Source organism: Accipiter gentilis, chromosome Z, assembly GCF_929443795.1.
Source record: "Accipiter gentilis chromosome Z, bAccGen1.1, whole genome shotgun sequence".
Lineage (NCBI taxonomy): Eukaryota > Metazoa > Chordata > Aves > Accipitriformes > Accipitridae > Astur > Astur gentilis.
The window spans coordinates 18,983,977-19,006,401 of record NC_064919.1 but is presented as its reverse complement, the minus strand read 5'-3'; the positions used below and the strand labels follow the sequence as shown (position 1 = coordinate 19,006,401).

Here is a 22,425-nt window from a genome sequence, read left to right as displayed (position 1 = left end):
AGAAACTGCCCCATACACACACACGTCTTCACAATTACGTGCTCCATAACACCTACACAATCTGTTTAAGTTCTGTACAAGCTCATTTCCTGAAGTCCCATCCATATCCTCATACTCATTTTCAATGAACTTCCTTTCACCCCAACTCCCTTTGCAATAAAGCAGCTTTCCCAGCTTGCCCTGGATTCCTCCCGTGCGCCTCTCCTTCCCTTGCTGCATCTCTCAGTTGCCACTCTCCAAACCTCTGTGCTCAACTTGTACACAACAGCAGCAAGAACTGCCATTGTGCAGCTGTCAATGTTACATGCCACCAAGTGGAAATGTGTGGACTCTGGTAGCAAGAGCAATTCAGATTTGCTCCTACTCAGGCAGCTTGCCTAGCAATCATCTTCACTGAAAACTGTGCTCCTATTCTGCAATACAGAATGTCAGCCAAGAGGCATACATTAGTCAGGAACCATTATTTGAAAATAATTCTTATTTAAGATTGGTTTAGTAATTGTTTACATATTGGCATTTCTAATTAAGAGTTTTGTTCAGTGCAAAGAAAAAAAAGATAACAAAAGAATAATAAGGAAGCATGGTTATAAAGGAAGAGTGGTTACTCATGTTTGGAAGGAAATGGTTTGGACCTACTGGGTTTAGGGGTAAAACATTGTTACGGGAAGTTTAGTCCATAAATCCTGCAACAATTACTTTCTTGAGCTTTGCTTAGCCCATACAATGAGGTATGCAGAGCTAGTGATTAACTAGTGGGAATCACAGGAAATGCTGAAGCAAAACCCTTCTAACTCATCACAGCCTTGATGACTTCCTTTGCTTTCTGAATCAGCTTGATGAAGATTTGTCAAGAATGCACACAATTTTCTTTGGCATTACCCTTAACTAGATCACATGCTAGAGGTCAAATGACACCAGCACAAACCTGGTTGCACCAGTTGGTAATTCTTGTACACTAAAGGGGTCCTCAGGTAGTCTCAAAATAGCTACAGTTTTTCTTTTCAGCCACGGAGCGCAGAGAAGATACATTGCAGCCAACATGATAGTGTTTTCCTTAAGTGTATTTAGAAGGTGCCAGTGAAAAATTCTTTGTATTAACAAGTCTGGGTTTTTATTCCTTTTCTCTTCATAGTGCAGTGCTCTAGCTTCTTGGGTTTCCTGCATTCCCATATAACATTGTTTTCTACATTAACCTGAGCACCAGTACAGTAATTTTGTCATAATACTGTTATCCCACAAATAAACAAATTGCATGGACTGAGGATCCCATACTTCTTCAAACACAAGCTAGTATGGTTGGCTAATACCAATGGACTGAATTCTGCCTGTCTGTCACCTCAAAATAATACTGTGTAAGCAAGATTATTAACCCTATGTTTACATCAGTGAGCAGCTCAGTCCAGTAAGAATGGAAACATTTGGTGATGTTCCAGAGGGGTTAGTTTAGACTAGTTGCATTATAGTGCCATGGACAAAAGGACCGTCAGATGGTGGTGTCTATCAGTTGCACACCAGAAGCTCATCATCTCCTAGATAAATGCAATCAAAAAAGAATCCAGTTCACACACTCCAAGACTGTCCTGGGAGTTGAAGCATGCAAAATGGAGACAACTGGGAGGGTGTCCTCAAAAGCACATTCATAATCAAACACCAATGTGAATGTAGACATGTTAAGTACAGACCTGCTAAGGAAAAATAAAGTTCGAATGACAAGGTATTCATTTATTACAATGAAAATTGGAGGTCTCTTTAGTCCTTCCCTCCCTACAGCTCTGAAGTAATTCTCAAGTTTATGTTTCATAGCAATGTTCTAAATTACTGTCCTCTTCACAATTTACAAACATAGAAGTGGAGAGAGACAGATTAAATGATTTGCCCAGGATGACAATTAAAATCATGAGCAAAATAGAATATAAAACTTTTGCAGCTTCCTCGTGTGTTTTTTTCCACAAACTTGTACCACACCTTTCATTCTGATACTCAGAAAAAAACAAAGGATTTAGGACTGTATCTATGTGTTAGGTTATTATTAGCAACACATCCCTACTAACAACTCATCCAGTAGGAAATTAATTTACAGAAATATAATATGAAAATCTATATCTCATTTCCTTTGCTGAATATTTCTTTTCTTTATGAATGATTTTAGCCTGACTTTCTGGTGGGAAGACAACCACGGGACTCATAAAAATGTGCTTTTTTAATTACATCTTAAAATGACTACCAAAATGCTAGTGAATCACATTCTAAAATATACTGGATATTGTTTTCCAAGTCAATCATCTACATTTTTCTGTAACCAGCTGGCAACTTTGATTAGCAGTTCTCTCCTTTCCATATTTTCAAATTTTGTAAACTCCAGTAGTAAAGTAGTAGCCACTCTCTCATCCTCTTCCAGTGTAGCATTATAAAAAACCTGCAACTGAAGACATATAAACACATGAGCTTAGTTCACATAACTTCACTTGCAGCAAGCAACTGTGTACCTGACAGATGCTTTAGACAGAAGTGTACAGAAAAGGGGGAGACAGCAGAGACTAAAGAGAGGATGGCACAAGCTTACTGGTTTACACTAAAGTGGGAAAGCTCCTTGCACATCAGAAATGTGCCCTTTTGCTGTCCCTCTAAAAATCCTTTCAAATGCAGCCAACTTCACTAGTACTGGTGGTACCACACAGTGTCTAGGACTAGTTGGGTAGCAGAATCCTCTTGTGCTGCGTGTTCTACAGTCACAGAACAATAAATCTTTCCCAACAGTCTAATGAGCAGAAGATGAGAGGACTGAAGAATAGTAAAGAAATATATGGGGGGAGCGGGAAACAAACAATAAGATAAATGAGATAGATGTCAGCGTGACAGCCAGCAACCTAACATGCCAGCAGCCCAAGTTTTAGTACATTTCCTGGAGACATTATGGCAAAGGTGATCTCTACAGACAGATTTTAAAGAGGAAAAGGAGACAGCTTTGATAATATTTATTGGGATCCAGTTCCAAACATGAAGGTTAATTTAAAGACTGGCACTGGGCTATTGTTTTTGCCATCCTGGGGAGTTAACTTGCCCCTAAAGACCAAAAGGTGAAAAACTTATAGTTCATGAACATCGAAGGGAGGTTTCTTTGACTTTAGGAGCTAACTCTCTGTATTGCTCTCCTCATTAAGCATCCCTTCTCAGTTACTCTCTGTACCCATGCATCAATCAAGAGCAAAAAAGGGAAGCAAATATTTTCTTGTAATGACAGATACTAGCAGTTTGGGGCTGGCACAGAAATGTGGATCACATGCAGACAGCACAAAAGCTGAGCTGTTGAGAAAAGAAAATAGTATTTTGTGAATGAATCTGGGGAGATTTGGACTGGAGGTGAAAGAAGAAAAGAGTATGAAATCAGCAGTGATAGTTATTTATTACTCACAGGCACTAATGTGGATTATTGTGGGGAATAAAGTAAGACAGCCTACAGCCACCTCCCACAGATTTCCACCCTTCAGCAGGTTTCCCAAAATCCATCCCCTTTTACCAGATGTACAGCAGCCCAATTAGAAAGTATGGTTCAGGGGCTCATCTGGGCTGCCACACAGTCAAAAGGAATGAACTGTGTCACACACCTAGGCCATCTGATCAGCACATGGGCAGGCAACCTTCTACACTGCAACCACACAGAGCAGCACAATGTCCATCCCTGCACAAAAGCCCACTTTCATGCCATGCTCAACAACCAACTGCACACACAGACTGCAGAGTTGTGGGTGCATGTTCATATGTTTATTTCTCAGATGAGGAAGTATAATTTTTCTCAATGTCTCAGCACAGCTATGTTATACAATACAGTCTATCATTTCTTTAAAAAATGAGAGATTGACAAAGCTGTATTTACAAACTGGCAATAAAGTTAAAACTAACTGCTTCTCTGATTTACCTCTTGGATCTGTACATCTGTATTGACATATCTTCCCATGACTTTTAAGACATCATGTAATAATTCCTTTCCATACCTGTAAAATTGAGATAAAGGTCCTTCAAACAGCATATTAGCAATACATTACATTTCATCTCACTTGAAAATACTCCCACTACTTAGTTATTATTTACCATGTTGGAAATACCAGCTAAGCTGGAGTTTGCAACTCTGTACTCTTTTTCCCCTTTTAAAGAAATATCATTAACATTCAGTTTAGACATTTGAGCAGGATGAAACACTAATTCCCCTTCATTTTCATTTCCCAGCAAGATCTGGTATTTCTACTTTGGTAATGTGAATTCTTTGCTTAAAATGGATAATCTTTGTGAGCCCATACAGCCAAACTGCGCTAGAAAGTCTAACCAATAATGATTCTAACAACTTTGTGTTTCTGTTAGTATCTTGAGGATGGCATATAAATTAACACCCACACTAGTCTTTTAGTTTGAAAATAATGGATAAGTTTCCCAGAAAATTTCTCATCAGTATGAAACACAGAAGAGTTTTGTAAGGGAATAAGTTGGTGTGATACAAATCTGCTACAACTTGCCTTTTCTAGCGTTAACAATAAAGATACACATTTGAATGCTCCAAGATGGCTGGTTCTGGTTATGCTGCCACTAATGGCTCCCAATGGACTCCTCTGCCACCAAGAGCAGCAGGAATGTACTCTGTCACAGACATGCTGCTTTTCACCATTACCACCAAGGAGAGAGGGAGTCTTCGAACAGACATCAGAATACTTGCTTTGCTCAAGACAGGTAGGCCAAGCTCACCTATAGTTTACCTGCATCAGTGCAAGTAGGCTGGAGATGGGTTAGGACTTAAGTCAGGGAATAATACTGTAGTTGGTCCTTGCAGTGCTCATAACCTGTATGCTCCAAACCCCCATCTCTCCATACTCTCTTTGGAAATGAGGTTACAATCTTACTCCAGCATTTTACACCCACATTTGTGAAATGCTAGTAGATAACCCCATTTCTAGAGTCAGATTTTCCAGGAAATTTAACACTCTAAAAGCATGGAAATAGTCATGAACAGACCAATTTTTAAAGCATTCCGTGTCTGACACAAGCTCTTCTTTGACATTAAGCCCTGACCACAGTCAAATCCTCTGAAAACCCTGCTCTGCATACTTAAGGAATTCCATCAATCATTAAAAAAAAGCCATCTCTGGAAGGAAAATCTGCACCTGGATTTTACAGCTCAAAGATAAAGATGGAGGAAGAAGCCAAAGGGCCACAGAAGTAAAGGGAACCCAAAGCTGTTGCTTACCATACCTTTCACTTAAAAGTGGCCAATTTTCTGTAACAAATTCCCAGGCTATTCGGTGCCCAATATCCTTAGTTACCACATATAAGATTATGACTGAAGTACAATTGGAGGGAAATAATGTATCGCTGAGTCCATATTGCAGGTATCTGTCAGAAAATAAATTAATAATTGTACCTATCACTTGCTGCTTAACAGTGACAGTCTGGAAATATCATGCAGTTCAGGAAAATTCCTGTCTCAACAAATACCAGAGCGTGGAAGGTTATACCAAAGTTGTTGTCACTCTGAGATGTGTATTCAGCTTGGGTTTTGTCTTTACATTGGTGAAATCCCCTGTTCTTGCACATCAACTCTCTACTTCTCAGTAAAGTGAGGGTGTAGCACATCAGGTGGCTATATGTGCTTTTCTTATCTGTGTTACAGAAAGCCAACCACTCCTACCAGCCAACCCTGTGGAAGGCCAAACTGCTCCTCAGTTTCTGGAGGAAAACTTGTCACTTTGGTGTGACACAGATGGAGCCTAGAGAGTAAGCTAGCAGCAAGACACTCTGTTAAGCAAAAGGGACCTGTTTATAGGGTCCCCTATAACAAGACCCAATAACAAGGGGTCTTGGATGCTTTCATGGGGGTTAAGGCATGATTTCAGAAGTACTTAAGGAACTATCTGTCGATGATGTCAGTGGCAGTGAGTGCCTGAATATCTTGAAAAAGTAAGTAGCTATTCTCTTTGTTGCCTCAGTGTATCACCTTGCATGCTTCTACTTTCAAGGAGCACTGTTAAAGAGTTATCTTCTCATACGGTCTTGCAGGCAGCTGCTTTACGGATAGAGTAGGTGAGCTGGGTTTCGCCCATTTGCATGCCACCACCATGCTTGACAGCACAGAAGAAACATACTGAGGGCCAGGAAAAGCCCAGCTTAACATTCCTCACACCAAAAGACTTTCAGGGTGTCATTTAGAAAAATAGATTGGCTTATCAACTACTAAGGCACAGGGAGGAAGGAGGTCATCACCACTCCCTGAGTTTGTCCAGGACCAGTGCTAGCCTGAGCCAATGAAAAAGTCAATAAAGGACCATAGGCTAGGTGGAGTATCAGCATAGCTAATTGGACATCTCCTTGCAACCCATCTTGCCTTCTTCTTAGGCATATTTGTTCTGTCTTCTCAAATGACCGCCATCACAATAGCAGGTGGCTGGCAGGAGAAACATCTCTGCTACTTTCAGAGCTTTAGACCCATTGAATTTATGCCAATTCTTGGATGATCATTCTTTAGGCCATCACTGGCAAATTTCTGTCCTTTGACGAATTCTTTAGGTAATGTGGACATGACAGATTCAAGAATTCAGCTACAAAACATCTTTTTACTGATGTAGCGAAAAGAGTTTATACAGATGTCAGTGCAAGATAATAAATAAAGTATTCCAAACTGTGTTCAGGAAGTGTTTGGACAACACTTTTGATATATGGCTTAACTTTTAGTTTGCCCCATAAGGAGTCAGGAGTTAGACTTGATGATCTTGTTGATCCCTTCCAACTCAGGATATTCTATTATTCTATGAATCTATGAAGCTGGAAATTTAAAAAATTACTTTCCAGTGTAAGCCTGCACTTCAAATGGTGAACAGCTTGCTAGCAAGTCTTTTTTCATTTTTGCCCTTAACCTGGGTGATTTGGCTTCCACACAGAGGCTAAATAGACTATGACACTTTAGTTTGGAAACAAAATAAGCAGGGAAAATGGAGTATGGGAAAATGATATAAAATCATAAATGGCAGGGAAAAATGTCAAAGCAAATGATAATAATTACCATTTCTTACCAGAGAGTAAGGGCAGGCAATGGGTTCCAAGTTAAAAAAAAAAACCAACACAAAATAGGTTTAAAACAAACCAAAAGGAAGCCTGTTTTCATACAACATGCAGTTATACTATGGGATGTGTTGCCACAGTCTGCTATAAAGCCTGAAGGTATACTTTTAGTTCAAAAAGGTCACCAAATACATTGACAGAAGACAGGCCCAGTGTTAGACAGGACACACTAGTTACCAGCTCAGGAAATCCCTTTCTCAGTGATTACCAGCATCTGGGATGTTATACCAGCAGAAGGATCATTTGTGTTTGCCCTGTTTATCATACTTTCTCCATAAGAAAACTCTTGAGATTCTTCCAGTGGTCTGTAAGACATATGCTTCTGGGGCAGGGAAACCTCCATCAGGTTTGCACAGTACAGTATTTGTGTTCTTATGATTTACTTCTATATACACAAACATATCCTTTGATCAAGGTCACCTGTAAAGTAACCATGACTCTTTAGCACAGCTCATGGCAGAGAGCAGGAGGTCTTTATCGTCTGTGGAGTCAGTATGTTTATACATTTCCCATGCAAAATTCCATGCTTTATCACTTCCCACTGCAACACCATAGCAGCAGACTGTTCTTCTGATTAAAAAGGGAATTCTGCAAAGCAAAATATGATTAAAAGGTACTGTATTGTTGTAAATTTAAAACCAGCATTTAACACATAACTGAAAACAAATGTTTGTTTACAGTTAAAAGATGCACAAGAAAGGAAATATAAAATAGCAATCTAAATAAAGCTAGGAAATTTGATTGCTTTATTCATGATTTAAACATTTAAAAAGCATGCAGTTTAAAGGCAAACCAAAAACATTTTTTAGAACAATTGGATCAAGCTATTTTGTGTACATACAGTGTCACTGCCACTTTTTCACAACTGAGCCTAGGACATAGATCACACCATTAAAGAGTGTATGGCTGCATATAAGCATGATCCCAGACAAGCCCTTTCAAAGTTTCTTCAGTGAATGCATCCGGTAGGAAGAGCCATGTGCAGCACAAATGGAAACAGAAGGGACATTTCTCCATGCAGCAGGCAGCCTCCTGTTACTCCCACCCCAGGGGAGAGTCCTCAACATGGTGATGAATTTCGTAACAGAAACTAAATGCAAACATTATTAGTGTAATACTTCACTTCATGTGCAAAGGCTGAATAGAAAATTTCTCCTGTGGCAATGATGTGTCCGTGACATTAAGACATTGTCAATGCTTTCCAGTGATAGCAATGTATTATACTATGCAAGCTCTCTGAAAACAGTTTAAATTAATGGTATTTTGGAGTAATTCTATGTAGGAGAATGGGTCCCCTTGCTACAAATGAAATGTTTAACTTCCCAATGGCATGCTGTTAATCTGCTTAACATTACATAAGACCAAGATTGTAAGTAGAGGTGTAAAAACTATCTTCCATTAGATCAGGAGATAGAATTGGAAAAACAGACAAGTTTCTGGTTACAAAAGCCATTCTTCAGGCCCAAAACTGGAAGCAGCAAATTCAAATTTAAATGTAATTTGCAAAGAACTCCTGTGAGTTTCAGTAGACTGTCCTAGAGAAAATGGGGATGATACCAGCAGAACGAGAGACAATATTTGTCAGAAGGAAGGCTATATGACAGCAGTCCTCAGAGCAAAAGGTAGAGACAAGTAAGTTATAAACTCTGGAAATTAAGAAAGACTAGTGGGAATGAGGGAGAGAGTCAGGTGTTTTGCATGACAGACACCACTTGTTAAAAAGTGCAAGATGCAGTGATTTTGATAGTCCTGTTGGGGATTTCACCAGCATAATAACAGAAAGCGTGGATACATTTTATATTTACTGCAAAAAAAGTTTGGATTCATTTAGCTGGATATGTGCTGGAACATAAGGGATTTGCCACCGAGAATGATGCTTAGTGAGATTGAGTGGTTATGTCAAGGCAAAGAACAGTCCTGCGAGGAATCCTTTTATGACAGATCTTATCTGAGTTACAGAGTTTAGTGATTTGTTCAATAATCATTCCATAAGATTTCAGAAAGAGGCCATGGTACAGTCCACCAGAGTAAAGCTGCTTTGCCTAAAATACAGCTATTTTTTTGCTACTGCAGCTGTTCCAATAGTTTCAAGAAAATGTTGGTTACTGAGTGTAAAGTTGTGGGTTGAAGAGCAAACAGACAGCTCTGTGCCTCATTTGGCTGCAGCTCTGATGCTCAGCATTCAAGGCAGGCTGTACAGGCAGCCTACTATGGGACAACAACAGTCTGCTGGCTGCTGGCATCTACAGTGGCCCTGAAGCCGTTTATGTTGTTCAGTTCACAGAGGAAGTCCACTGTGTTCCAGAGGGACTTTGAAGCTTGAGGTTATGTTAGATGAGGGGTGGGGCTTATTAATCTTGATATTTTTTCTGGGAGTGATTGTGTGGTTTGATATTACTGGCCTGCCAGGATTCTCTTGTTTCTGGATCTTGGGGAGGATGCAAAAAGCTGCTGGGAAGAAGGGTGGATTATTTTACATTGTTTTCCTGAAGCCAATGCAGAAGTGACATAGTGATTTCTTAACTTTTGAGAAAAACAGCAGTATGTGGTTACATTTAGTAAATAACTAAAATGTACAGCAACATCGTCCCTCCCTCTAGACTAATTTCCTAGACATCTCCTGGACAAGCCAGTAGAGCAGCACAGAAAACACATTAATTTAGCTAGCTCCACTTCACCCCTAAAGCAAAAAACAGTAAAACTGAATAACTGGCCGGGAGTCATGGCTCTTAGTTCATTATCTCCACGGAACAGATAAAAATGCACCGTATCAAGTCCAGTGAAGTTCTGCCAGGAACTGTTTGGAAATGTTCAGCTGAAAGTTGATCACTTTATCTGAAAGGGAAAAGCATTACTTCCTTCCAAATATATGAGAATCCTATTGGGATCTACCTGTGGCAGAACAGCTATAGTTTGCTGTTACGAATTTTGCTCTCAGAATGGAGAATGTAAGAGCATCTAAAGGAAACTGCCTGTGAAATATGAGTCAAAAGTTTATTGTGCCTTTTTCATTTTCTATCCAGCATATGAAAAGCCTCTTTAACTGAACAGGAACTGTGATCTCTCATTTGAAACCTAAGAAGTGTCCTGCCTCCTTGTATTGTGTTTTTGTGGCAAGGTTTTGGTAGCAGGGGAGGTTACAGGGGTGGCTTCTGTGAGAAGCTGCTGGAAGCTTCCCCCGTGTCCGACAGAGCCAATGCCAGCCGGCTCCACGTCAGACCCGCCACTGGCTGAGGCCGAGCCCATCAGCAATAGTGGTAGTTGCTCTGGGATAACAGATTTCAGAAGCAATATAAAAAATGCTGCGGAACAGCAACTGCAGCCGAAGAGTGAGAACCTGTAAGAGAAACAGCCCTGCAGACCCCCAGGTCAGTGCAGAAGGAGGGGGAGGAGATGGTCCAGGCGCCGGAGCAGAGATTCCCCTGCAGCCCGTGGGGAAGACCCTGGTGAAGCAGGCTGTCCCCCTGCAGCCCGGGGAGGACCCCACGCCGGAGCAGGTGGGTGCCTGAAGGAGGTTGTGACCCCATGGGAAGCCCGCACTGGAGCAGGCTCCTGGCAGGACCTGTGGACTCGTGGAGACAGGAGCCCACGCTGGAGCAGGTTTTCTGGCAGGACTTGTGACCCCGTGGGGGACCCACGCTGGAGCAGTGTGCTCCTGAAGGACTGCACACCGTGGAAGGGACCCACGTTGGAGAAGTTCGTGGAGGACTGTCTCCTGTGGGAGGGCCCCCACGCTGGAGCAGGGGAAGAGTGTGAGGAGTCCTCCCCCTCAAGAGGATGAAGCAGCAGAGACAACGTGTGATGAACTGACTGTAACCCCCATTCCCTGTTCCCCTGCACCGCTGCGGGGGTTGGTAGAGAACCCGGGAGTGAAGTTGTGCCCGGGAAGAAGGGAGGGGTGGAGGGAAGGTGTTTTGAGATTTGGTTTTATTTCTCATTACCCTGCTCTGGTTGATTGGTAATAAATTAAGTTAATTTTCCCCAAGTTGAGTCTGTTTTGTCCGTGAGGGTAATTGGTCGAGTGATCTCTCCCTGTCCTTATCTCGACCCGTGAGCTCTTTGTTCTATTTTCTCTCCCCTGTCCAGCTCAGCAGGGGAGTGATAGAGCAGCTTTTGTGGGCACCTGGTGTCCAGCCAGGGTTAACCCACCACACTCCTGGGGTTTTTTCCTTAAGACATGATAATTTGTTTCACTTTTTTTCACTTAATAAAATTCATAGTTGTATTTTTTCCACACTTATAGAAGTGTGAGGCTCTAAAGTCCCTTTGAACTTATCTCAATGCCAGGAAGGACAGCAAAATTAACTTCTCCATCTAATTCAAAACCCAATCAGCTAATATATTTCACAGACTTTTCAGCTCTTCAACTGAGATCAGTTATGTAGTATTCCACAAGGGAAAAAAAAAAAATCCAATTATTATTAATAGGGAAAGATAGGTGACTACTTTGAAAACAGCCTGAGAATTCAGCATAGCGTTTTTGCTTTTAGTGTGGGATAGTAAGAATATTCTGTCTGGAACATAACAATATATTTAGGCTACTTAAATTTTTCAGTTTAACTGCAAAGCACAATTTCATTTTTATGAGGATGATCACTACAAAGCTATTTAAAAAACCACAAACATAAAAGTACAAGTTCAGTTTACTTAGCTAACTACATGTATCAACAGTTATACAAGTAACAACAAAGTATTTATTACAACTACAACAAATAAAAATAATAATGAACTTCAAATATTCACTCACCAGTGCCAATACTATTTGACTATTGCACAGAAGAAAGAGGGAGGAAAAGAGAATAAGAATTTCAATACATTATAGATTTTCTTTAACAATGCAATACTCAAATACAGAAAGTCTGATCCTGGTAGAACCCAGGCTCCATCCTCACAGACCAGAAACCTGACCACTTGGCTCCAATATCAGCATAAGAACTGACAGCTGTTCCCAGCACCTCTTTATGTGAATACAGAACATGCAAGGCAATTTGATGGGCTCACCATGGGCAGATGCCTGTATTATACAAACATCATTTCACTCAGTATTGCTAAGAGAAGTTTAGAAACTGAGTTGGTGTACATGGTAACCCTAAGGTTGGACTGCAGTAACAGGACTGGACAATAAAGGATATTAGCCCTAATATCAGTTCACCTGTTATGTGGCTAAACAGATTTTGATCTTCATGGCAAAATTTTGCATCCTCCAGCCTGTAAAGTCTATGTAAAAACCAGTAATTATGAAATCATCATAAAGTTGGGATTTGGGAAAGAAGCGGGGGGGGGGGGGGGGGGGGGGGAGGGGCACAGTTAGGCTTAAATTCTGTCATTCTGTTGAGGAAGAAGAGCAGTGTATGGAAGCATTTCTCATTCTGCCTCCCCTATATAAAACCCCTTTAACTTTCTACCTCACTTATGCATGCACACCTCTAAGAGCACATTATCATTCTTACTTGTACTCAGGGTTGTCCATCCACTTAGCATACAGTTCAGATGACAGGTTCAAACAGTCTTGGAGGCCCAGCCAGCATGCTGTTGCAAAAAGTTTTTCCAAATACAGTCTTGAAGGGAAGCCAAAACAGCAAGAATAAAAGACACATATTCCACATTTGGAGTACTTGAACTGTGTTTGACCAGCACAGTTTCAGCACATGATGCTGCTAACCCAGAACAACCTCTACTAGAAACAGTTGCGGTTTAATTAAAAAAAAAAAATTAAATTAATTAAATTAATTAATTAAAAAAAATTTAAAAATTAAACTACCAATAATGGGTTCCTGACATCAATAGTCATGGAATATTAGTGAAGCTACCCATGTACTACAATTTGTCTTAGTTTTTTTGTGTGGTTTGTATCCCTCTTAGTTGTTTTAAGACACTAGTTGCATCTAGTCCAAATCACTCTGACATTCAAAACTGTGGCTGCAGTGGCCCTGCAAAATTAAGTATTTTAACGTTCTAGTGATTGACACATAAATCATATCTGAAATTCATTGCTGTGAGTTTTTCCCCAACTAGCAGCAGCCTGTTGAGCCTGCTCTTCACTAAACAAAAGCTACCACACAGATCATTAAACTATCATCTTTTATGCTCACCAAATAGACTGAAAATATCCCAAACTCTCCTGATACTGCAGTTTCATTGGAGGTATCATCATAAGTAACACACACTTATAGGACAGTAAAAATAAAAATTGAGTTACATTCAAATTAATTAGAGCATTCTTCTGGTATCTTGTATTTAAATTTACAGAGGCAAACTGCAGCGTATCAGATCCAATCACATCAGAACAAACTTTCGAGAAAACCAGAATACTTACTGAGCAAAATAGTCATCTTCCAAAGCATCAACATTTTGACGAATAAAACCTGCATAATAATGGTATATTGGCAACATTCTCTTTAAAAGGTATTTCTTTTAAAAGAAGGGAAAGAAAAATTACTTTAATTTAGACACAAGTTTTTTATTTTACTTTATTTATCTTTACTCAGATTTATCCTAAATATTTACCACTATTAATTTCTTGACAACACAGCACGTTAAAATAAAGTATATAAGTTGGGTCTAAAATTCAATACACCTGTACATCCATTCAAATGGGGAAGTTACCATTTCACATCACTAGGACCTTTGAACTCATTATGAAAGAAAATAAATTCTCATTCTCAGAGAAAAAGACAGAAAAAAATAACTTCTCAACAGAAAAAACTTCATTTTTCTCACATACTTCAAACGTACCTTTATTTTTACAACTTAAGAGAACTACTATTGTGGAATTGTACTTCAAACAAAAGTGACATTTTCTTCAAATAGAATTCAAGGAAATAAATAAGACAGTATCATCTCAGGTAGCTCAAATATGGGAGAGAATCCTCTCATTTAGTATCCAAACCCAATTCCTTCTTTCCCTCCATGAAGATGAACTGGAAGTCAGGACAAACCACAGAGCACATACATACCATATGCCTTTTATACATAGTAGTGTTACTCCCATTACTTACTACTGACTATTTACTACTGACTGATAGCTGTATTTTCCAGATCCTCAGTTTTACAAAAACCTAGGATCAAGCTTAATATAAAGAATGTGAATATATTTCTGCTTTAAAATAAGAATGGCTCAAGATTCAATGATATTTATCATTGACTAATATATACAAATAAGTACCTCCTCCTTTTTAAAAAAAAAAAAATTGACAAAATCGTGCAAAGGGAATGACAAGAACTATCACCTATCATAGTCATCATGACATTCTTGAGAATTTATAAAGCATTCATTTAGTCTGATTTATTTAAATGGCCTAGTATCTTTACTAACTAACAAAAAAGGTGGTACCTTTAAAAGTGGATATACTTCATAGTTCTTCAGAGTACTTTCCAAATTCTCAGGTACTAGGTTTAACAAGACCACATTCCATACGAAGAGTTCATCTTCTCTGGCAAGGTACTTTGTCAGTTCAAGCGCAGTTTCAATCTGAATGTATCCAAACCTATTTGAAAATAAAACCCCTCATACTTGAACATACCTATTCACATTAATTACCTACCACAAGTATCTGTTTATTTAAGAAACTGACAATAAAACATCAAGATACTGCATGGAAAGTGATCTAGAAAAGACACTGGAAAAAAAATAAAATAAATATAAAACAATGGTGCTTTTAACAGCTGACCTCTCAAAACATTTATTACAGAGCACAGTGCTACTATCAAAGTAACAGGACAAATGTTAGAGTTAACAACTTCAGCATGGCATTTCTGTGCCTTAGTGTGGAATTAGCACAGAATTAATTTCTTCCCAATAAAATTCCAATTCAAGCCCCTCTCCTCCAGAACAAAAACATTTCTAGTGTACTTACATAGGAGCACAGTTCTACACTTCACAGTTACATTCCTTATTAAATAATAGTTTTGAGCTCTCTTATGAGAAAGGACATTTTTATGAGAGGAGGAATGGGAATTTTTAATTCGTGGTCTCAGAGCTACCTCCACAAGCTCTGAGGGGGGGCAGTATGCTTTGGCCACCTCCTCCCTGAGCTCCCACATCATAGGTGTCTGATGCTTTTGGGGTCTCTGGTACGTTTGAGGCACAGACGTATTTATTGCTTCTTCAGCTCACTACAGTACTGGTGATCTCTCTAGCACCACAGACACAAACAACTGAGTCATCCATCAGCAAGGAAAATGAAAGAGGTGTTAAGAGTGATGCAGGACAGCATAGCTGAAATAGCCCAGAATAAATTAAGGGAAATTCAGACTGTTCATTCAGAATCTTTTTTCTGTTACAACAAATGTAGGTTCATCCCTAAAAAACTCATGGCAGTCCCATTATTTAAAATATTTCCTAAGAGCTGAAACAAAAGTTAAATGCAATTTTGAAAGAAATCATTGACCACTGATGGAAGAACGGATTAAATACTTAACTCCCTCACCATTTTGTCAAAACAGCTGGTGTTTTTCTGATGCACATATGGGTAGGAATGAACAAAGCAGAAGTAGCAATGTTGAATGCAGTCATGTAGTTTAATCGTTTTCTGTGACAAACTCAAAACATACTTACTGCGTCAATGCAAAAACATCATCTATCAGCTGGAACCTGCTGACAGCGGGAATAGCCTGCAGAAAGCATTCATGTGGTGTTAATAGATCTAAACATGTCATTAAGAGTTTAAAAAATCTTTACTATGTTTCAGAAGGATAAGACAAGTCCATAACACTTTTTCTAAGCTGAAATCTTCTACAAAACATCATAAAGTGGATCCTGCATTTTAAGCTAAAATAATGTATGTGTTTTTAGGGATGTTTATATATATAAAAATATATAAATATACAGTTACATAATATATTTATATATATAAATGTACAGCTACAGTACATTGAGCATGGAATTTCAAGACCCCTCTTACTTGCATGCTGTAATGAAAATTATAATACAGAAACACTACATATCCTAAAAATATCCTAGTTATATAGTTTCAGTACATTTTTTCCTTTTGAGGCTTCAGTTCAGAATATGTACTCAAATTAGTCCAGAGCAGAGTGTCTGGTTCTATCATGAATTAAATGACTGAGGCAGAGCCGTGGGTGAACCCCTGCCTACAGCTCCTGCTCTCATGAGGACTGCTGGTCCCTCCTCAACTCCACCCCTTCAGCCCAGCTGCTGCTTGAGCAAACCTTCCCACCAACCGGTGCCAAAAAACAGCCCCAAGTCAGCACACACCTAATTTCCTGCTGACTTGGAAATGCTGTGAAAGAAAAAAGCCTAGAAGAAAGGAAGCCAGTGTGCCGTAGAAAGTTTTTAACCACACTGCACGCTCTGTTCAGCCTTGCGTCCAGACCTGGAGAAGTCGCCTGGCTGCACTGATTACTATGATGCTGAAATCTTAAGCTTTCTCACCATTGTTACCAAAATGAATGAGCTGACATTACTACTAGAGCTTCTAGGGTTAGGCAACATTAAATACTATGCAACCACATATACAGCCACAGGTGTAGTCTGTTCTGTGCCACTTTCACCTTCAGCCCAAGCTGTGGCAAGTCAGAGGTGGGATGAAATCTACTCTGAGTTATAGTGGCTATAGAGGACTGAAAGAGCCCAAGTAGAACTGATTGGATCTTCTCTTCTAAGAAAAATGTCCACCAAAAAAAAAAACCAAGACCAACCAAAAACCCAAGTCAGATTTTTTTTTTTTTTTTAAATTTCACTGGCAGAAATATTGTGGTTTGAGGAAATGTGGAAATAAAAAGCTTTCTCCCAGCTTTCCTTCTCCATGGTTACCTAACAGCAGACAAAGCTCAGTCACACATCCATACCGATAACCCTTTGAGCCAAATTCAAGAGATTGGAAGAACCACAAGCTGTTAAGACAACTTTGAAGACAGAATGCCATCTCATGTTATTTTCATGCTTATGTGAAACTATTTTGGCCTGTTCCTCTTCCACTATGGAAGGCTGCCAGTAGCTTTAGTGATGCAACAGTGGATCATTTCTTCTTAGGTGATACGCGAGTTTCTCATTATTTCAGGTTTTCATCACTGTGATTACTGGTAAGAGCTGCAAGAAGAAATAGATGGAAAGACTCTGTTTATAAGCTTGAGAAAACAAATATGATCTTACCTTTGGATCGTTTTCAAGCAAGCGTGCTAATCTTTTTAAGTTTAATTGATCATAGTTCACTCTGTAGTATCCACTTAAATTTACATTGAGCAGGATCCAGTCATATTCTGACTCCGATACTTGCATTTCAGGAAACACTTCTGTAGAGTGACATTAAAATGTATCACTTTATTTCTCTGCACTGCTAAATTCTCTTGCATTTATAAACATTGGACTTGGTGCTCCTCTGAGACCTGAGATGCAATTTTGAGGTTGGCCTCAAAGAGAATCCCCCAAAAGCTCAGTGCATTTGTGAACTCTGCTCTACACAGCAGAAGAACTTCATCAAGCAACTGACCCCTCAGGTACTGAGCACCTTGAGATGACAAGGGGATGCAGAAGGCCCACTTTGCTCCTACCCTTTAGCTCATAGAGTCCAGAAAGGTTACACAAGAATAAACGGTCTGGATGAGGAGCAATGGCCTCACATGCCCGCTGCAGGGTATGGACCCCCAACACACCTGCTGCTGCCAGTGCTGCTCCAAAACGGACCGCTCAGTACCTTAAGGAAGAACCGACCACCTACCAGTATTCACATAAATGGAGATCAAGGGAAGCAAAACAGCTAAGTTTATGCAAAAGACAAGTAATCAAAAACATTTATTTTAAATAATAGTCCCATAGACCTTTTGAGTTACATCACTCACTGAAGGCCTCCTTCTGCAGTCCCATTTCATCTCACTACTACCTACCTCATGTGTGCTTGTCTGATTACTTGCTCCTGATAGCCTACAGTACCTCTGAAGGAGCCAGTGCAGCCCTGAAGGCTCTAAGCTGCCTCATCAGAAGAGGATTCAAATGCTGCTTTAACTGGTTACAATCATCCCAATTTAAGAAGGCAAACTCTCTCAAGAGAATAAATCAACACTGGCAAGTAGTCCAGACCCAGCACTGCTTTACTGTGAACAGAAGACTGAGACTTCAATGTGTTTTGATAGAGCAAGTACTCCAGAATTCATTCTCAGTCATCTTCACAAGTTAAATGAGACGGAAAAGTGGCACAAGACAGATGCTGGCTTAACCATTTAAAAACAGCATGGGTGACTAGAATATGGCACTAGCAGTACTTCCTCTATAATGGCATATTGGTTCAATGCTCTGCTAATCATTAAGAGCACTTTTAGATCCGTCTAAAACAGCAAAACTATGCTCCTCCACTCCCCAGGCTGAGTGAAACATGTTCTACCATAACAACACCATCCTCCTAGTGTGTCTTTCTTTTGCTGTGCAGACATCTCACTCAGGGGCAGTGACCAACACAATTACATGGGCAGAAGCTAAGTATGCAGGTGTTGTCTGCAGAGCCCTAAAACAACAGGACAGGCTTTTAACACTGTACAGTGCAGCACTGAATGAACATACTTGGCTGCTGGTAGCAGCCCAGCTTGGAGCTTGGAGTTTAATTTAACCTGTTTAGAAGTAAGATAAATCAGCTCCTGCAGAGCTCTTTGCAGCAAAAACACACATAAGCAAAATCACTTTTGAGATGTCTCCTCTTTATGTATTGTTACGCCACTGCAGCAACTAATCAAAAATTCAAGTTAAAACTGTACTTTGTACCAAATCCCTCATTTTCATTTACCAAAACCATTCTGATCAAGAGCTCTGAATGATAACATAACAGTTCTCCACCAGAAGCCATTTCAATCTCACAGGAACAAAATGGTAACTGAATTTAAAATTACCCTTAACAATTCTAGCATTGTAAGAAACCATTTGGTTTATTTATGTATGAAAAAGTCAAAAAGAAAAGTATTATCTTTTTAATCTTAAAATGTGAACGCAAATTCCTTGACTGAGTAGTCTCTGGTAAGTTTGACACTTGGCTTTCAAATACAAGTGGAATGTATTCTAAAGACTGAATTTCTACTTCGTCATAGTCTCTTCAGGCAGATGCAACATGATGGGTTTTTTTAATAACTTCTGTAGCTCTTAAGTCACACAATGGGCGAGGAAACAGAATTGGTATCACTTCAGTAACACAAGCTTAGCACATGACCCAGTTCTTCCAAGCAACTGCTGCCTAACAATTCTTTTCCGCACATTTTCTAAATATTCACCTTAGCAATCACTGGTTTATTTAACTTTAAAACATTCAGAGGAATAAACATCCACTGTTTGCCTATTGTCCATATACTGTGAAATCATCACTCAAGCTATTTTATTGCCTGAAAAAGATGGAAAGTAGCTTCAAACCACTGCAAACAGACGGTAGAGAGCTGCAATATGCACACAGCATATTGTAGTTTTGCTTTAAGCATTCCACAAACATATCATTCTGCATTTCCTTGTAACTGATTCAAAACCTGGTGGAGTTCAGGGCTGACTTGCCAAAGAAAAATTATTACTCCACTCTAGTAATTATATTTCTTCTTTCTCAAAAAAAAAAAAAAGCTGTTTATTGGAAAACACTGAGATGAGGAAGAACTGAATTTTGTATTTGATTGGAGATGCCCATAAACCCACTTTTCTACTGTAAACCTTTAAAAATTTAAAAAATCCTACTCTTTTGATAAGAGGGGGTTTTGCATTTAATTTGCATAAACAAATTAAACTAAATGGTGTTGAAAATATTAATTTCCTGTTTTTATAGATATCCATGTGTGACAATGTTAGGTCACTGCACACAGATGGTTTTAATTTTTTCAGTCTTGTATCTACTATTTGAGCTGATCATTTGCTGATATATCACAGCTGAGATCCTACCTATACTCAAAAGCTGTCATTAACATCAATGGGATCTGCTGGGGTAGAGAATAATACAGAAGCATGAAGAGCTAAGAGTCTGGATTTGTGTACAAAATGACAAAATTAAAATTATTGTGGAAATCTCTTCTCATGTTCCATTGTATTATTAAAACCATACACTAAAGTTTGATGCAACATAGAAAAAAACAATCTATTAATCTATTTGAAAATCTGTTGCTATCATAACACAAAATTAGCACAACAGATGAACATAGGTATTTCTGTAATAAAGTTTTATCTCCCTATTCAATTCAAATATATCCTCTGTTTATAGAAGAATTAGGTGTGGTTTTGTCAGCTTGGTTTTAGCATGTGTGAACAAATACATTACTTACTGCTGCTTTTATCTAGCCACATTAAGGGTTGTGATGATCCGTTTCTCATCCAAGAAATAGGAATAATCCATGTGTTACTTGATAAAAAGAAGAGATAATATCATTAATTCTTATGCTTAAAAAAAAACCCTCTCAGCTGATGCTCAACTGGATTGCAGATGAATTCTTTCTTACAAGAATCTCCATCTACCTTCTCTCTTCCCTGATTCACAAAACTTCCTCAGACAGTGATACTTATGCTGGATCAGCACTTAGGTTCATTAAAGACAAGGGAGTTTTAGCATGGCTTTAAATAGGCACTCACATCTAGTATACTGTTCGATGCTAGGTATTTGAATACCGCTGTATCTCTGTGCTCTGGCTTTCCTTCTTCAGGCAATAATTTTATTCTCCTCACTTATTAGACTTCACCCTATTTCTAGAGAACATAAAGCTCCTTTTCAGGAGGGCCCCAGGCAAGCAATGCAACTGTAATTCTGATAACTACAATTTCCTTTCTGAAGGAATATAAAACTCCTGGCAAAAACAGATGAGAACTTCAAAACCCTGAAAAATTCTGTAACACATGTTGTGGATTTTCTTACATTCACATGGTATTCCCTCTTGCTAACTACAGTAAAGTAACATTTGTAACTTGGAACTCTTTATCTGAGCTAACCAAAAGTGCTGAATGGACCAACGCTCTCCAATTCCAGGAGCTTGGCACCAAAAAGAAAGTCTGTGGTTCTCATCAACATTTCTTTTGGCTGTTTGTATGACCAGCAATAGCAGCCAGGGAGAAACTTCTTTGGGTTTTGCTCTCCTTTATGCTTCTTCCCCACATGAGAACCCATCTCATGGGCCCTGTCCGTGCATCCCAACACTCATGAGAGCTGCTGAATTTCATGAAAGTTCAAACTCTAGTCATGAGTTTCCAAAGTGGGTGACCAAAGGCAGCTCCTTCTATCACTATTTTTAGCCATCTAAATAAGCAGCACAGATTTCAGAAGCACCAGGCACTCAGCAGTGTTCACTGACAGGAAGGTTAGAGCTGCATGTCAGGTACTCAGCACTTTCAGAGAAAGGGGTCTTCTATATAAGTACTCAAATGCAACCAACCCCTTTATTCTTGCCAAGCAGAAGAAGCTGAGAATATGTGCACTGGAAAGAAGCTACAGCATGGTTCATCCAGGTCCCCAGTCCATACAACTAAGGGATGAGGAAAGAAGAAAATGGCAGGCAAAACTCCTGCCCTGCAACCTGTGGCCTGTGGCTGTCCTTAAAAAGTCATTGGCTGGAAAAGTCACTACTCCAGAGGAAAGCAACCTTTTGGGAAAACAAGCCATTTGCAGAACAATTGCAAACTCTGGTCTCATACAGATTTTACTTGACAGCTTGTGACAAGAAAAAACATAAAGTTAAAAAATCAGATGGTCAAAACATAATATCCTAACTGAAGAGTTTCCTGCAAAAAATAGGGAATAAACATACAATAAAAACACAAGCTAAACATACTTGTAAGAATCAGTACTGTTTTCATTCTTTTTATTAAGAAATTGTTCCTGACTGATTGTTCCAGTGGTTAGGTTTAATGTTAAAACTGGAAACCCATTTTGGCATGTCCAGGAATCCATTATTTGTTTTACAGATGCTGGCAACTGAACTTCATCCTGTGCATCTATGACCTGCAAGAGAAACAGGAATTAGAAATATTTATGATAGACAGGTACTTACTGATACTTCTTCAGCAACACTATGGGGGTTATTCGAACATATTAGAGAAAATATAACTGCTTAGCACTTTGCTATTTTTGGATTCATGAAAAAAAAAAGAAGTAACAAAGTCCCAAAGACATTATTGATTTATAATAAAGACAGCATAAGCTTTTTTAGGAATTAGGAAATACTGAGATGACATTTCTCATTCTTATAACCTGACTGTTAGCCTTTGTCTTTTTAGTGTTAATATACTTACACCCCTGTATGGCTATGACAAACTTAATTTCCTAATTTCATTCAAATAAATCTGCTGGAACACAAAGATTTTTAAGTGACTATGTAATGAACAAACTGAATAGTAAAGACAAATTGAAAAAGATATGAAGCTAG

At 39.1% G+C, this 22,425-nt stretch overlaps 1 protein-coding gene across 1 annotated transcript in view; it reads right to left on the bottom strand.

Annotated features, from left to right (window-relative positions):
• Positions 1-1,932: 1,932 nt before the first annotated feature.
• The window catches only part of LVRN (laeverin), a 50,479-nt gene continuing 29,986 nt past the window's right edge, over positions 1,933-22,425 (bottom strand). Inside the window, exons 10-20 of the mRNA XM_049794766.1 lie at positions 21,832-22,001; positions 20,338-20,414; positions 17,216-17,355; positions 15,659-15,714; positions 14,435-14,588; positions 13,418-13,512; positions 12,552-12,659; positions 7,522-7,689; positions 5,239-5,379; positions 3,917-3,992; positions 1,933-2,422 (exon numbers count right to left, since the gene is read on the bottom strand). Of these exons, the coding sequence (XP_049650723.1) occupies positions 2,276-2,422; positions 3,917-3,992; positions 5,239-5,379; positions 7,522-7,689; positions 12,552-12,659; positions 13,418-13,512; positions 14,435-14,588; positions 15,659-15,714; positions 17,216-17,355; positions 20,338-20,414; positions 21,832-22,001 (1,332 nt within the window). The 3' untranslated portion in view covers positions 1,933-2,275. The remainder of the gene's footprint in view (positions 2,423-3,916; positions 3,993-5,238; positions 5,380-7,521; positions 7,690-12,551; positions 12,660-13,417; positions 13,513-14,434; positions 14,589-15,658; positions 15,715-17,215; positions 17,356-20,337; positions 20,415-21,831; positions 22,002-22,425) is intronic.